The following is a 13193-nucleotide window of genomic DNA, read 5'->3' as shown; positions in this document are numbered from 1 at the left end:
CTCTGGTGTCTTCCCCGATCGATATACCCATGGCCACCAGAGGTGCCGCCGCCGCGCGTCGCCGGCCATCGCCGTTGTCATCGGCCGTGTTGGCGGTGGCGCGCCGTCGTCGGTAACATCCGCGCCGAGCTTTCATCCCGTCGGTGCGGTTTTTGTTGACGTTTTTGGTCGTGATCCGCCGGAGACCCCTTTTGTTGCCCGTAGCTCTCGCTTGTGTCTCGATGGTGTTGTGTAGAAAACTAGAAATGTTTGCGCTGTGTGTCTGAACTCTGAAGCTGCAGAAAACTAGTAATGGCTAGCAAGATAGAAGCCGAGATCCAGAATCCAGTGAGGTTCTCTTTTCCTTTGCGACGAATTGAAAAATGTAGGGGCGGTTGGCCTTTTTCTTCCTTGCAGCTTGAGAATCAATTGAAAGATTATTTGTTGAAGTTCCAAGTAGGGGAAATTTGATGAAATTCTCCCATAAAAACCCAAGAAGAAAGTCTCTCCCATAAGAACCCAAGAACAAAGTCTCTGATGATAAGAAAGAAATTTATGCTGTCCGTGTGTTTCTTGGCTCAAGATCGATGCACCTGGCGTGCAAACACATGGCGAGTGGCCGCATGCTTGGAGCGGATTTGCTGGTTTTCTGGAGTAACGACCCGCAGTATCAACGCATTAGGCATGAAGAACATACGACGACGCGATATATGCATTGGCTTGATGATGGGCAAGAAATAACAACTTGGAAATGATGCAGGTTTGCAAGCTGAACTTCCTACCCATCCACAATAGTGAACAGGCCTGAAGAGAATCGCAGAAAGGGTCGTTGGAGATGCCTGACAATGATGTTAAGTACACGCATGTGTCATTTCCGGTCTTGCAAGTTAGGGTACAGTTCCTGGTGTATAATGAGCAAAATCCTCCAATATGAAGATTTTCTCTGCTGCCATAGCTCTCTGCGTGTGTGTGTGTGTGTGTGAAAGAGAGTATTTTAGAACATATGTCTCAATAAGAAAATCGAGTAGAGCTTGGTCGTACATTCGTGGATCGGCCTGACGACCCCTCCCTCTAATTAACAGGTAGTCAAGCTAGACTAATAGACCACGTGATTCATGGCATCTTCAATGGCTATACTATGGCTAGCTCTTCAACCGATGCTATTTCTGTCAACAACACTCTCTTCCCTTTCTTTCCTCAGTACTAGTTTATAATGTTGGTGTATGCTTGTATATGTTATTTCACCTTGTCAAAGTGACAAAAAGGGTCATGCTTAATTAGTGTACTTCTCGTTAGGTTTTTTTTTGATAGGTACTCTTCGTCAGTGGAAACGATTTTCCGTGAAACCTCCTTGTTATCGACGTTATCATATACATGCACTATTTTTTCTTAAATAAATTATTCTGTATGAGAACCGAAACGTCTGTGCGTGTCAGACTTGAGACGACTACTCAAATAGAACTAATATATTTTTTCAGTTTTAAAAATTGTTTTATCAAAATAGAAACGAGAGAGTACTAGTTGGCCGGAGATGTCTTCATCGGAGACAAACTGCACAAGCACAGTATCGGTACCCCTCAATCATAGTCCATATATTGCACGCTGTTACTTTGGTCTATCTAGTTTATACCAGTACTCGGAACTTAATTAAAGTCGGCCAGAAAGCTGCAACTCTGACCAGTCTTATCTTTGTACAAGTGCCGTGCACGTTGTTAATTAGCTAACCTTATTCATCAGAATGAGCACCAAACAATGACCGGGCTGCAGCGTGTTCAAGATATCGCGGCCACTATTCAACGTACTCCCACCGTTTTGAAATATGAGATATTTTAGTTTGTCTTAAATTAGTCTAAATTTGATCAAATTTATAGAAAAATTATTAATATCTAACACATCAAATAAATAAATAATAAAAATTAGCCTATCAACTCGAGCTCCCGCACAGGCTAATTAGAATTAATATAAAAAATAAGACTTATAACTAATAATTATAATTATCTATCCCGTGCTCTCTTTCATCTATTAAATATTCTAACCTACAATACTCTAAAGATACATACTCATCATTATCTAGTTGTAATATATTTAGTTACTAACAATATTTTTCACTTTATATCACACCTCCATATGTATTTGATATATATTTAATTGAACCATCTGTTTAAGCTATGCGAATAACATAAAAAATGGTATTCTTATATCTTCCTCCATACATGACACGCACCTCCTCTATACATGACACGCACCATGGGTTGTATTTTTATGTAAGCAATAATATAAATAATATATTAATGCTGATAGATATAGTAATTTAGAATTTTATATTGGTGCACTTTAAGATTTTGTTATAATTATATAACTTAGATTCAGATTTAGGAGTTACTTTTAATAATGATATAACTAGATAATTTATATAAAAACTTAGGGGTTATTTGATATTATTTTTATAATGGCATATGTGGGTAATTTGCATGAAGATTAGGGTTATTTTAGATTATTTTTTAAATAGCAGATGTGGGTACTTTAGATACATGTTTAAGGGTTACTTTAGCCTATTTTCATAATGGTAGAGGTGGATAATTTATTAAAAAATAATAGATGCAATGGCTATTATGATAGAGTTGTCGGATTGATTGCCGGATATTTCTATTTTTTATGAGAATTTCTATATTTTCTTAGAGTCCACCTAGGATCCAATGTGGCTTCATATGGAGGCTTAGAACGATATATTAGTAATAGTACGATATATTCCATATTGGATCTAATTATTCTCATTTGAAATTCAAAATATTATTATTTTTTTCTATAAATTTGATCAAACTTAGAACAATTTAACTTAGAAGAAACCAAAATGTATTATATTTTAGGATCGAGGGAGTAGTTAATTACTCTATCATGGCCTTACTATGTCATCATCATCATAAATTCATAACCTGTCTAGAAAAGTTATCTCTTGCTAATTGCCTACCAAACCTCTTTGTTCCGAACGGAGTCAGGATCATTTGCATTTGTCATCTAAAAAAAAGGATCATTTGCATTTGTCACGTGAATGCAATGCAATTCAAGCCTATGCAGGTTTTCTATCTGTTACTGTGAGACCGTCTCCCAGCGACGACTCGCGTGCTACGACTGCACCTGCACAAGTCAAAGAGATGTTGTCATTCAGAAAACCTGCGTGATGTTTTCAAATGTTTCTCTCTGTGTTCTTCTTCTTTTTTTGAAAGGACGCGTGCAGTTCAAATGTTGCCGCATACTGACACGAGGATGCCTCCAGTGCACACGAGCACAGCGTGTGCCGGTCAGGAAGTTCGGTTACACCTCGAAACAGTAGTAACTTGCAGCGGCCGACCGGCCTAAAGCCCTGGCGCCGTTACGAATTCGGAGCCGAGAAACCTTCCGCGCGCGCCGGCTGGTCGGCCGTTCGAACCCCAGCGTGACGTCATTGTTACTCCCTCGTGTGCTCACTGTCACATCACACCATCAGCCCGGCCGGCCCTGCGCGCTTCCCCTATATATGCGCACCTCGCCGCGCGCAGATCGGGGCGACGATCAGATCATCCACACACGCAAGCAGCAACCCAAGAACGACCAACCTCGACTCGATCGCCGCGTGCGGATCCGATGTGCGTAGCTCCGGCGGCGGCAATGGAGATGGAGGAGCTCCAGGAAGCCGACGTGCTATGGCCGGACCTCGACGAGCGCCACGGCCAAGACCACTGCCACTGCCACGGCCGCCAGCAGCAGCTCGAGGCGGGCAATAAGCAGCCCCAGGGCGCCGCCGGCGACCCGCGTCGTCGTCCCGCAGGCTCGTCGGCGCCCGTGGGCATCCGCGCGGGGACGACGCCCGGCGGCGGCCCGCCCTCGTGGGCCCGGAGCTGCTACGACAGCGATGAGTCCGCGGCGGCGTTCGTGCCGCCCCACGTGGTGCTGGCGGCGAGGCGGCGGTGCCCGGAGGGGCGGGCGGCCTCGTCCGTGTGCGTGGGGCAGGGGCGCACGCTCAAGGGCCGCGACCTCCAGTCTGTGCGCACGGCCGTGCTCCGCATGACCGGATTCCTCGAGACCTGACGATGAGCTACCTACACGCCGTGCATGCGCCGTCTGTCCTCCGGTGCGGATGCCCGTAGCGGACAGTAGCCAGATCATCAGTAGCTAAGCTAGCCGAGCCGAACAATTTTGCATCTCAAATCGGCTATTCAATTTCCAAATTTCCAGAGAGGCGTATTTTTTCTATTTCAAACGGAGTATTAGATTCCCAAATTTGTACCTTTATTTGCGAGTGCGTGTGCATGTGCAATGTTTGAGGAAAATATGGACGAATTCGAGACAAATTTGTGCACGGGCCGATCTAGAAGTTTGAGCGAGGGAGATCGACAGAGACGTTCTTGTCGCGTTTGGACTTTTCTGGACGGGTTTATCTGCATCGATCGATCGAACGATAGATGCCGTCGCTCACCCAAAGTGCCCGCTCACACTCTACGACGGCGACGGCACCGAACAGTCCGAGGAGCGTCACATCCGAAGTAAAAACAAAAACAAAAGATGATGTCCACATCTGGAAGTCCCTTGAATAATACAAACTCCTGCAGGATGCCAAAAAAAACTAAAAAAGTCTTGCCACCATGTGTATATTGCTGCGTTGTAGGAGCGACCTAACTCAGGTTACGTGTGACCGTGCGGATCGTACGCGTATGTGCAGCCGCCGTAGCTTTCCAACTCGAAGGTGGCGAAAAAATTGTCACAATATAATTGAGAGAGAGAGAGAGAGAGAGAGAGAGAGAGAGAGAGAGAGGTGCAAAAAATAGAGAGCTGGCGAAACTTCGTCAGATTCTGTGCTGATAAATGGGCTGCCTATTTCGGCGGGTGGGCGAGGCCGATTCGGCCCGATAGACTAGCCAAATGTTGAGCCCATATTGGCACATCCGGCCCGTCCAAGCACACGCGCCGAGAGGCGAGAGCCCATCTTGCCTCCTCCGGCGGCTGAGCCGAGCGGGCGCGTCGCACGCCTTTTTATTCCGCCCGCGCCCGCCCCTCGCGGGAGACGAGACGAGAGCCGCCGGGCCTGGAACTGGAAAGCTTCTTCGCGGCGTTGCGTCGCCAGCTCGCCCGGTGAGTGCCCTGACCCCCATCTGGCCCTTCCTCGTCTGGCTCCGCTACCGTCTCCGTCTCCATCCGCGCCAGCGCGCGCGCGTCCCTCTCGTTCCTCCAGCTGTAGTCGAACCCCGACGCTCGGAGCTTGGATTCGAGCGGCAGCGTCCCGCGATTTAGTCTCGGGGGACGGGGCGGGGCGGCTTCCTCAGTGGGCCTAGCTGTTCTGCGGAGGGAGCTAGAGTCGGTGCATGGGGCGATGTGATTTCGGTCGGGCTTTGGGGTTTGAGCTCTGTTTCTGCACGAAGTCGTGGGGATTTCTGAGGGGGGCGGGGGGGGGGGGGGTCTGGTTGGTGCTCTGGCGTTCGGAGGTGGGAGGTCACATTGAGGGGTGTAGTTTCTAGGGTTCCGATGGTTCGTTTGGTCTAGGGATCCGGACGTGTGGTGGAATTTCGAGCTTGTTGGTTCGGCTGGTTGTCAGGAAATCCACTTGCTCAGCCCACCGCTGATTGCAATATGCAATCCCTATTCCCCTTATCCTTTGGAGCGTGGGGGCTATGAGCTTCCAGCATGAATTTTGTGGATTCAGGGTTCCACATGGATAGCTCTGCACGCCGTGGAGGTAGATGACTACTAGTAGCATATCCTGGGAATGTGTAGGAGCTGAACAATGCAGGTAGATTTGGGACCAGTTGTCTAGTTGTGGAATTGGCTGGCATTTAGAACAAGTCCTATCATGTCCAAATTGTTACTGCTACGATGAGATGTCCAAATTGTTACTACAATTTCCATGCTGAAGATAACTCAGTATGCATAGGAGATCAAGATCGTGTGTAGAATGGATATACAGTGGTCGCTCTGTTTTTTTCCCCTTTCATATTAGATGCACCCTGGAAATGCTATGCCAAAGTCGCCTGCAATAAAAATGGCGGGCACCCAGCATTGCATGGCACGTTCAGAGGGAGAGATTGAGAAGTGCATGGTCCATGACACGTGGAAGCAAGAGATGGGCTGCGAGCTGCCTGTTTCTTGGCCCAGGTCATCGAGACGTTAACACATCTTTTTCTGTGTTGTCGACTTGTCGTGGAGCAAGACGTGGCATTGGCTTGAGTGCACCTTGCTTTTTCTTGCCTTTTATTTTCATTCCTCATTTAAGTTTACAATATAGAAGTTGCCAATGCATTATTCTCATGAAAGTGCTATATAATTCCTTGTTGACAATCCTTGTTGACATTACAGCGGTTCTCATGAAAGTACTATATAATTCCTCTAGAGATCCTAAGAGGTTCTTGTTTCTAATAAGAAAGTACCAGCTGAATTCTTTTTTGTTTTTCATTTAAGTTTTGAAAAGGGTTCTTTCTTGTTTGTTCTTATAGGATTCTAGGATGTAGTTCTTTTAGTGTTTGCTGTAGCTTTCAAGATGCAGCTCTTGTTTTAATTATCACGTAGTTCCTTTGAGGCTTTGTCCATAGGCCACCATGGATACTTGAGAGACTAATTATATGAGTATAATTTTAGTGGAGGTTTGTGGCATGTTCTTAATGCCCATGCATAAGTCAAATAACAAACAAAAAAGTACAAGGCGAGTTATGATCTTGTACTAGTTGAATGCTTTAAATACCTAGTAATGTACAGTGCAACATAATAAGGTGGCTAGAGAAATCAAAGCAATGCTGCCACTTTCAGTTTTAATAGAAGAAATGGGTGACTCTGTTGAAAGATCGACGCATGAAGCAAACATTGGTAAAGGGAGCTAGGAGGCACACGTGTGGCCTCAAGAACAGTTGAGTGCGTTCCCTGAGGACTGTTTTTTGCAGCTAATCACTTACTAGTGACCGCTGTGCTTGTTTATTTTCAACTAAAATGATCATCGACTCAGTCTAATTTCGAATCATGGGGAAGAAATCAAACCTGGTTCAAACCAGGGGTTTGTAAGACTTTATACTTCAATAGGATGCTTAACTCTTGAGTCCATGTATTCATTCTTCGTCTTTATTTATTTGCTGTAGGTTGCCAGGTGCTGGTGAATCTGGCTCAGCTATATTTCATTGTGGTCGACAGGAAGATGGTTTTCTGATGCTGCTTTATTTGTTTACTGTAAATTGATGAAATTTTGGTGAACATACCATGGACAAAAATACTCCTTGTCCTGTTGAGGGCAATGGTGAGATTAAAAATGGTGTGAGCTCTAGTCAAAACCCTGAGGCCGTTGAGCATCAAGTTATGTATACATCTCAAACAGTGCAAAATACCATGGGTATAAGGAAAAATTATAAAAGGGCAGCAAACAGAGGCAAAAAAGGCTCCCAGGGACTAACAGGTCAAACATATACTTTGAGGTCATCTGGTAATAATGTCAGGATGCTTCGCTCCACTTCAAGTTCAAAGACAACACCTACTGAACATGCACAGACTCCAGTACAACCAGCAGCAAAAAGAAGAAAAAGGGGCAGACCCTCAAAGTCAAACAAAAGTTCGACAGATGAGTTTTCACAAATTCGTAAACGTGTTAGATACATTTTGAATCGAATGAACTATGAACAAAGCCTGATTGAAGCTTATGCTAGTGAAGGCTGGAAAAATCAAAGGTTTGTCACTCTAAATTGTTATTTTGAATTTGAGTTGCTTGTGTGTTATGAATTTTGATTCTTTAATTCTTTTTAATGTTTCAAAGGTTTTTACTTGAAGTATTGATTCTTCACTCCCTGTGAGTAGCCAGAGGTACCAAATATAGTTAGGCTGTGTATTATGGGCTGGCCAAAATCTTAAAGTTTACTTGTTAACCAACCACAATAGTGTTACGTGCACCAGAACTAACAAATAGGTTTCACTACAATGACAGTTTAGTTTGCAAAATACACTAGTCGGATGCATAGCATTCCTTAGCTTCCCATCATTTTGTGCCTGAATTTCCATGTTCTGATATCTTCCTGCCTTAAGGATTGGGCTTTTGTATCACAATTCACACATGATTCATCATTAGTGAAATTTATGGTTCCACCATTTCTGATATCTTCCTCCCTTCACTGGCTATGTTCCCTTCATATTTATATATATATCATTTCTGCCTCTTCTCGCTTCCAGCCATGATGTGTGTTTGGTTCACTTAATTTTATATGGCCTATTTGGCTTAGTTGTTGATCAGATGCACAGGAGTTGTTATTTTTGCTTCTTTGAACTTGGCATTTAACAGAAACCATCTTGGGATGTTGCTTCTGCTATGATTCTTCAATAGATTTTGAGTTCATTGCAGTTCCAATTACAATATAAACTAACTGTTGCTTATGAACAAGCATGCAGTTTGGATAAGATAAGACCTGAGAAGGAGCTTGAACGAGCCAAGGCGGAAATTTTGCGATGCAAGCTGAGAATACGGGAAGTCTTCCAGAATCTTGATTCTCTCCTCTCTAAGGGGAAGATTGATGAGTCTTTATTTGATTCGGAAGGAGAGATATCTTGTGAAGATGTATGGTATCATGTTATTTTGATTCCATCGATGTGTCTATATTCTTTGATAATGGTGTTCTGTTATGCACAGTATTTTAATCAGTGACAACGTTTCATATATCGCAGATTTTTTGTGCTACTTGTGGTTCAAAGGATGTTACATTGGGTAATGATATCATTCTATGCGATGGAGCTTGTGACAGAGGGTTCCACCAGAACTGTTTAAATCCTCCTTTGCGTACTGAAGATAGTAATATTCATTTTCCTCTTTCATAGTATCTAAAGTAATTCTTGTTTCTGCATTCATTCATGAGCATCATCCCTTTGTAGTCCCCGAGGGAGATGAAGGTTGGCTCTGCCCTGCATGTGATTGCAAGATAGACTGTATAGACATAATAAATGAACTTCAGGGAAGTGATCTCTCCATTGACGACTCTTGGGAGGTAATATACCCCTTATTAGTTTTTTTTAATAAAGCAGGAGCACTGCATTGCATTTAAGAAGGAAGCAAGCGGGTTTAAATAACAATTCATGAGCACAGCACTTATTAGTAACAATTTACTGCCGTGACCTCCAGTGAGTTTAAATAACAATTGACCTTAGTACTACATTTACTTTTTGCAGAAAGTCTTTCCAGAGGCTGCTGCTTTGGCAAATGGCTCTAAGCAAGATGACGCATTTGATCTTCCATCAGATGATTCAGATGACAATGACTTTGACCCCAATATGTCTGAAGAGCATGTGGCTAGCAAGGAAGAAGGATCTTCTGAAGAGGAAGAGGAAGAGGATGGAGGATCAGACTCTGACGACTCAAATTTTTTGACCTCTTCCAATTCTGATGGTTCAGGACCTTTGACAACTGACAAAAAGAAGGTCGATGACCTGGGATTACCTTCTGAGGATTCAGAGGATGATGACTATGATCCAGCAGGTCCTGATTCAGATAATGATTCAGATAAAGATATCCAAAAGAATAAATCAACTTCAGATGAGTCGGACTTCACATCTGACTCTGATGATTTCTGCGAGGAGATTGCAAAATCTGGTGGACATGATGAAGTTTCATCACCTCCATTACCTGATGTTAAGGTGGATGATATGGAAAGAAGCACTCCTCAGGCTAACACAGAAAATTCCAATGATGACCCTATGGAGACCGAAATGGACCAGAGTGTGGTTTTACCAGTTTCAGGGAGACGGCAGACTGACCGGTTGGACTACAAAAAACTGTATGATGTATGCCCTCAACCTATATGTGTGCCTGATTTTTTGATGTTTTTAAGCCTTGAATAACACATGTAGTGTTTTCTTTTTCATCCAGTCAAATGCTTTACTTTCTTGCTGGAACTAGACAAATTTGAAAGTTCAATTATAAACTAAGTAGTCGTGGAGACAAACATCATTATTGGATCTGATCTTAGCTTAGACATCTGTGCATATTTTAGTAATTGATAAAATGGTACAAGATGTGCTACCAGAGAACACATGCTATGTTACCACAGCTTATGGTGCTACCATGCTACCAAACACAGTAGCACCGAAACCGTTTGCATGAAACAATCATCAAAAGATATAGATGAATAGAGCACTAGTATCTGTCATCATGCAATGTTTGAGGTTGAACAAGAACTTGTGCAAGGAGAAACAAAAAAAGAGAAATCAGTACCTGAATAGTTGCGGGTTGCAGATGCTCCTGAACAGTTGCACCCGCAACTGTTTTAAGGGATGATTTCTCTTTTTTGTTTCTCTTTGCACAAGTTTTTGTTCAATCTCAAACTTTGCATGATGGTAGATATTTTCATGCTCTATCCATCCATATTTTTTTATGAAGTTTGCATTCAACCCCGTGATTAGTAACACGGTAGCGCCATAAGAGCTTGTAACACACGATATGTCCTCATGTACTGCTGCATTCAATCTTGATGCTGATTTGTGCAACTAAACTCAGTAACCATTGAGCAACTGTATGTACTATGGTAATGTTGCTTGAGATTATAAATTGTTGGTCTACATGCTCTCTTCTTCTTTTTCTTTTTCTTTTTCTATTAGAGGTTACATGCTCTCTTGTGTGCATGCTTGCATATGACCTATGCTTTCTGATCATGACATTCCTATTCTTGCTGGACTCAAAAGGAGGCTTATGGTGAAGCACCGTCTGATTCTAGTGATGATGAAGAATGGTCTGGGAAAAGCACACCAACAAAAGGGAATGAAGAGAGTGAAGCTGATTCTCCTGCAGTAAAAAGCTTGCATCCTGATTCTCTTCAAGGTTCAGTTGATGAGAAACATGGAGATCTTACGTCTAATGGCAGCAACAGTGCAACTAGGAAAGGACATTTTGGTCCAGTAATCAATCAGGTACAGTGAAATTTGTTCATGATTCGCCAGAATCAGTTGAACAGAGCTTACCATTTTACAGTGTTTTATTTCATCGACTAAGTTGATGCGCATCATTTTGCTTGCAGAAGCTACATGAACATTTTAAGACAGACCCATACCCTAGTCGTTCTCTTAAAGAAAGCCTGGCAGAAGAACTAGGGCTAACATTCCAGCAGGTTATTCCTCATCGTCATAGTTTTCTAATTGTATGCTTGTCATGGATATCTTAGCATTGGGTTTAACCCTCGCTGTGCATTCTGGTGACAGGTTAGCAGATGGTTTGAAAGTAGGCGTCATTTCACAAAGGCAGCTTCTTCCAGGAAAGGCATCTGTCCAGATAATCATAGCCCTGAGAATACAAATAGCCCAGTGGCAGCTAGCAAGCAACTTGACGAACCTGAGGAGACGGAGACGGAAAAACCTAGTGTATGCAAAAACAAAAATGCTACCATCTTTGGAAAAGTAGGCTCTCCAAAAGTTGGATCAAGAAAGAATCGTTGCAAGAGTGCCTCCGGAGGTGATGTGAGTGGGTCAAAAGTTGATTCTGCTGAGGATCAGGTTCCAGGGCTCGACCTTGCAGACAAGGCAAGGCAAAAGGCAATACAGCGGGAAATGATGAAGAAGAAAAAAGGCAGATGAAATTTCTAGCCAAAGTCAACAGCCAGAATATGAACTGCTGCTGAAATTTCCAAGTCAGCTCGTGATTTTGCTGCAGCACTATATGCCTTGGAACTTTGGCCTTGTATGGCTCTACATTGGTGGCCATCCTAAAAAACATAGACGATTGCATGTCAGCTAGCTCTCATTAGATCATGCCAGTCAACTAACAAGCACAGCATTCAGTTTTTTCGGGGGGCTATTGGTTCCTGTTCTTCAGCCAATTAGCGCTTCCTCTGATTTCTGGGGCTCTCGCTAGGGATTCGCTATCCTTCAGATTTATTTGTACTGATTTGTCATTGCAGCAAGGGTTCAGTTGCAAAACCCAAGGCTCCGTAGCAATAGCAGGGTGCTGCTATGATAGGATGGAGAAGATGTGCTGCTGTCATCGCTGTTGATGTTCTTGTAACTTGTAAGACGGGCCGTGTAGTACCAAACCTTTTTTTTTTTTGATAGGATGTAGTACCAAACCTTGGTGTAATGTGAACTGAGGACTTTGCTCTGTTTTGTTGTTGGAGCCCTGGGGTTGTACCTGTTTGGCTCTCCTGATAGAACAAGATCGTTTCGTTTTTCATGCTAAACAAATTTCCGGTAACGTCGGTGTCCCAGCCCTTGATGTATTTCGTTCTCGAGTAGTAGGATGTTACCCTTTCTTTGTCGTGCTTTTCCACTTGCCCCTTTTATTTGCAATCGATTTTCACTTGCAGCGCAAGCTATGTCAGCTACAACGTCTTCTTCCGTTGAATGATGAGCCAGGTGATCGTGTATCGCCTGTTCCAGCTGATCGGTGCCTAGTAATACATGCAGCCAGTAACCTAAACCTTTTCCTGGCCTCATGCCGTAACGATGCTTTCTCCTTCGGTGGCCTACTGTTGTTTCGTCCATGGACGGTGCCGAGTCCTATTCGACAAACCCCACAAGCCATCCATCCCAAGGCCCGGTCAATTTTGCAACGGAAGGAACACCCCCATCTCAACGAAATCCCGTCTCCACTCGACACCGGATTTCTGCATCTTTAACGCCGGTCGGGCAGCCCTTCACGCGTGCCGGCGCGCGTCCATCAATGCCCTGAAGTTCCTTCAAGCACCCGAGCCGTGCCGTGCACACAGCCTCAGACGACGACGGCCGGACGCGCTCGCTGCTCAGTTACTACGGGCTGCCGCGCGGATCACCAGACCAGTCGACCCGTCCAGCAACGGGCACCGCGTGTAGCGCGTCGCTTTTACTGAGCAAGGGCATCGGATCCCTTCCGCTCCATGCCCGATGCCACGACGAGATGCAGTGTGCCAGTGTCGCGGTCCCATGAGCAGCGGCGGTTGGGCGTTGCGAGATCAGGGTCGTAGGGGCGCGGCTAGGAGACGAGCCCGTAGCCATCACCGAGAGGGCTCGATCGCGCGCGCATCGGAGGAGCATCGGACCGGTCCTGGCGGTCCTTCCTCCGCGGCTGCGCCTGCGCGTGGTCCGCCCCGGGAATGGGAACGAATCCAAGCGAGTCAACAGATCCACGGCTGCGAGCGTGACGTGCGGGCTGCACCGGAGGACCCGGGAAAGCGAAGGAAAATCACAGCAGATACAGTCCGCAGATTCCGACGCGTTCCATCCCTGAACTGGTTTGGGTGCCACTTCGCTCAACGTTAGTGCTCCCG

General features: G+C 44.7%; 2 protein-coding genes across 4 annotated transcripts; both read left to right on the top strand.

Moving 5' to 3' along the window:
- Positions 1–3624: 3624 nt before the first annotated feature.
- Positions 3625–4044, top strand: LOC112885242. Its single transcript, XM_025950889.1, has one exon. The coding sequence runs from the start codon at positions 3625–3627 to the stop codon at positions 4042–4044; it is 420 nt and encodes a 139-aa protein (XP_025806674.1).
- Positions 4045–4989: 945 nt separating this feature from the next.
- Positions 4990–12142, top strand: LOC112885703 (homeobox protein HOX1A-like). Of its 3 annotated transcripts, none has more exons than XM_025951299.1 (9): positions 4990–5085; positions 7074–7652; positions 8365–8530; positions 8638–8761; positions 8842–8954; positions 9136–9747; positions 10645–10869; positions 10977–11066; positions 11158–12142. In XM_025951299.1, exons 2-9 carry the CDS (start codon positions 7192–7194, stop codon positions 11527–11529), a joined length of 2163 nt encoding a protein of 720 aa, XP_025807084.1. In that variant the 5' UTR covers positions 4990–5085; positions 7074–7191; the 3' UTR covers positions 11530–12142. The 3 variants fall into 3 exon arrangements, with proteins under 3 accessions (XP_025807084.1, XP_025807085.1, XP_025807086.1); XM_025951300.1 differs by lacking the exon at positions 4990–5085 and adding an exon at positions 5415–6847 and having other exon boundaries at positions 11158–11529; XM_025951301.1 differs by lacking the exon at positions 4990–5085 and having other exon boundaries at positions 7413–7652; positions 8358–8530.
- The last annotated feature ends 1051 nt before the right edge of the window (positions 12143–13193 follow it).

This window comes from Panicum hallii, chromosome 3, assembly GCF_002211085.1.
Source record: "Panicum hallii strain FIL2 chromosome 3, PHallii_v3.1, whole genome shotgun sequence".
NCBI lineage: Eukaryota > Viridiplantae > Streptophyta > Magnoliopsida > Poales > Poaceae > Panicum > Panicum hallii.
Note: the sequence above shows the minus strand (reverse complement) of the source record. Positions and strands in the feature narration are given on the sequence as shown.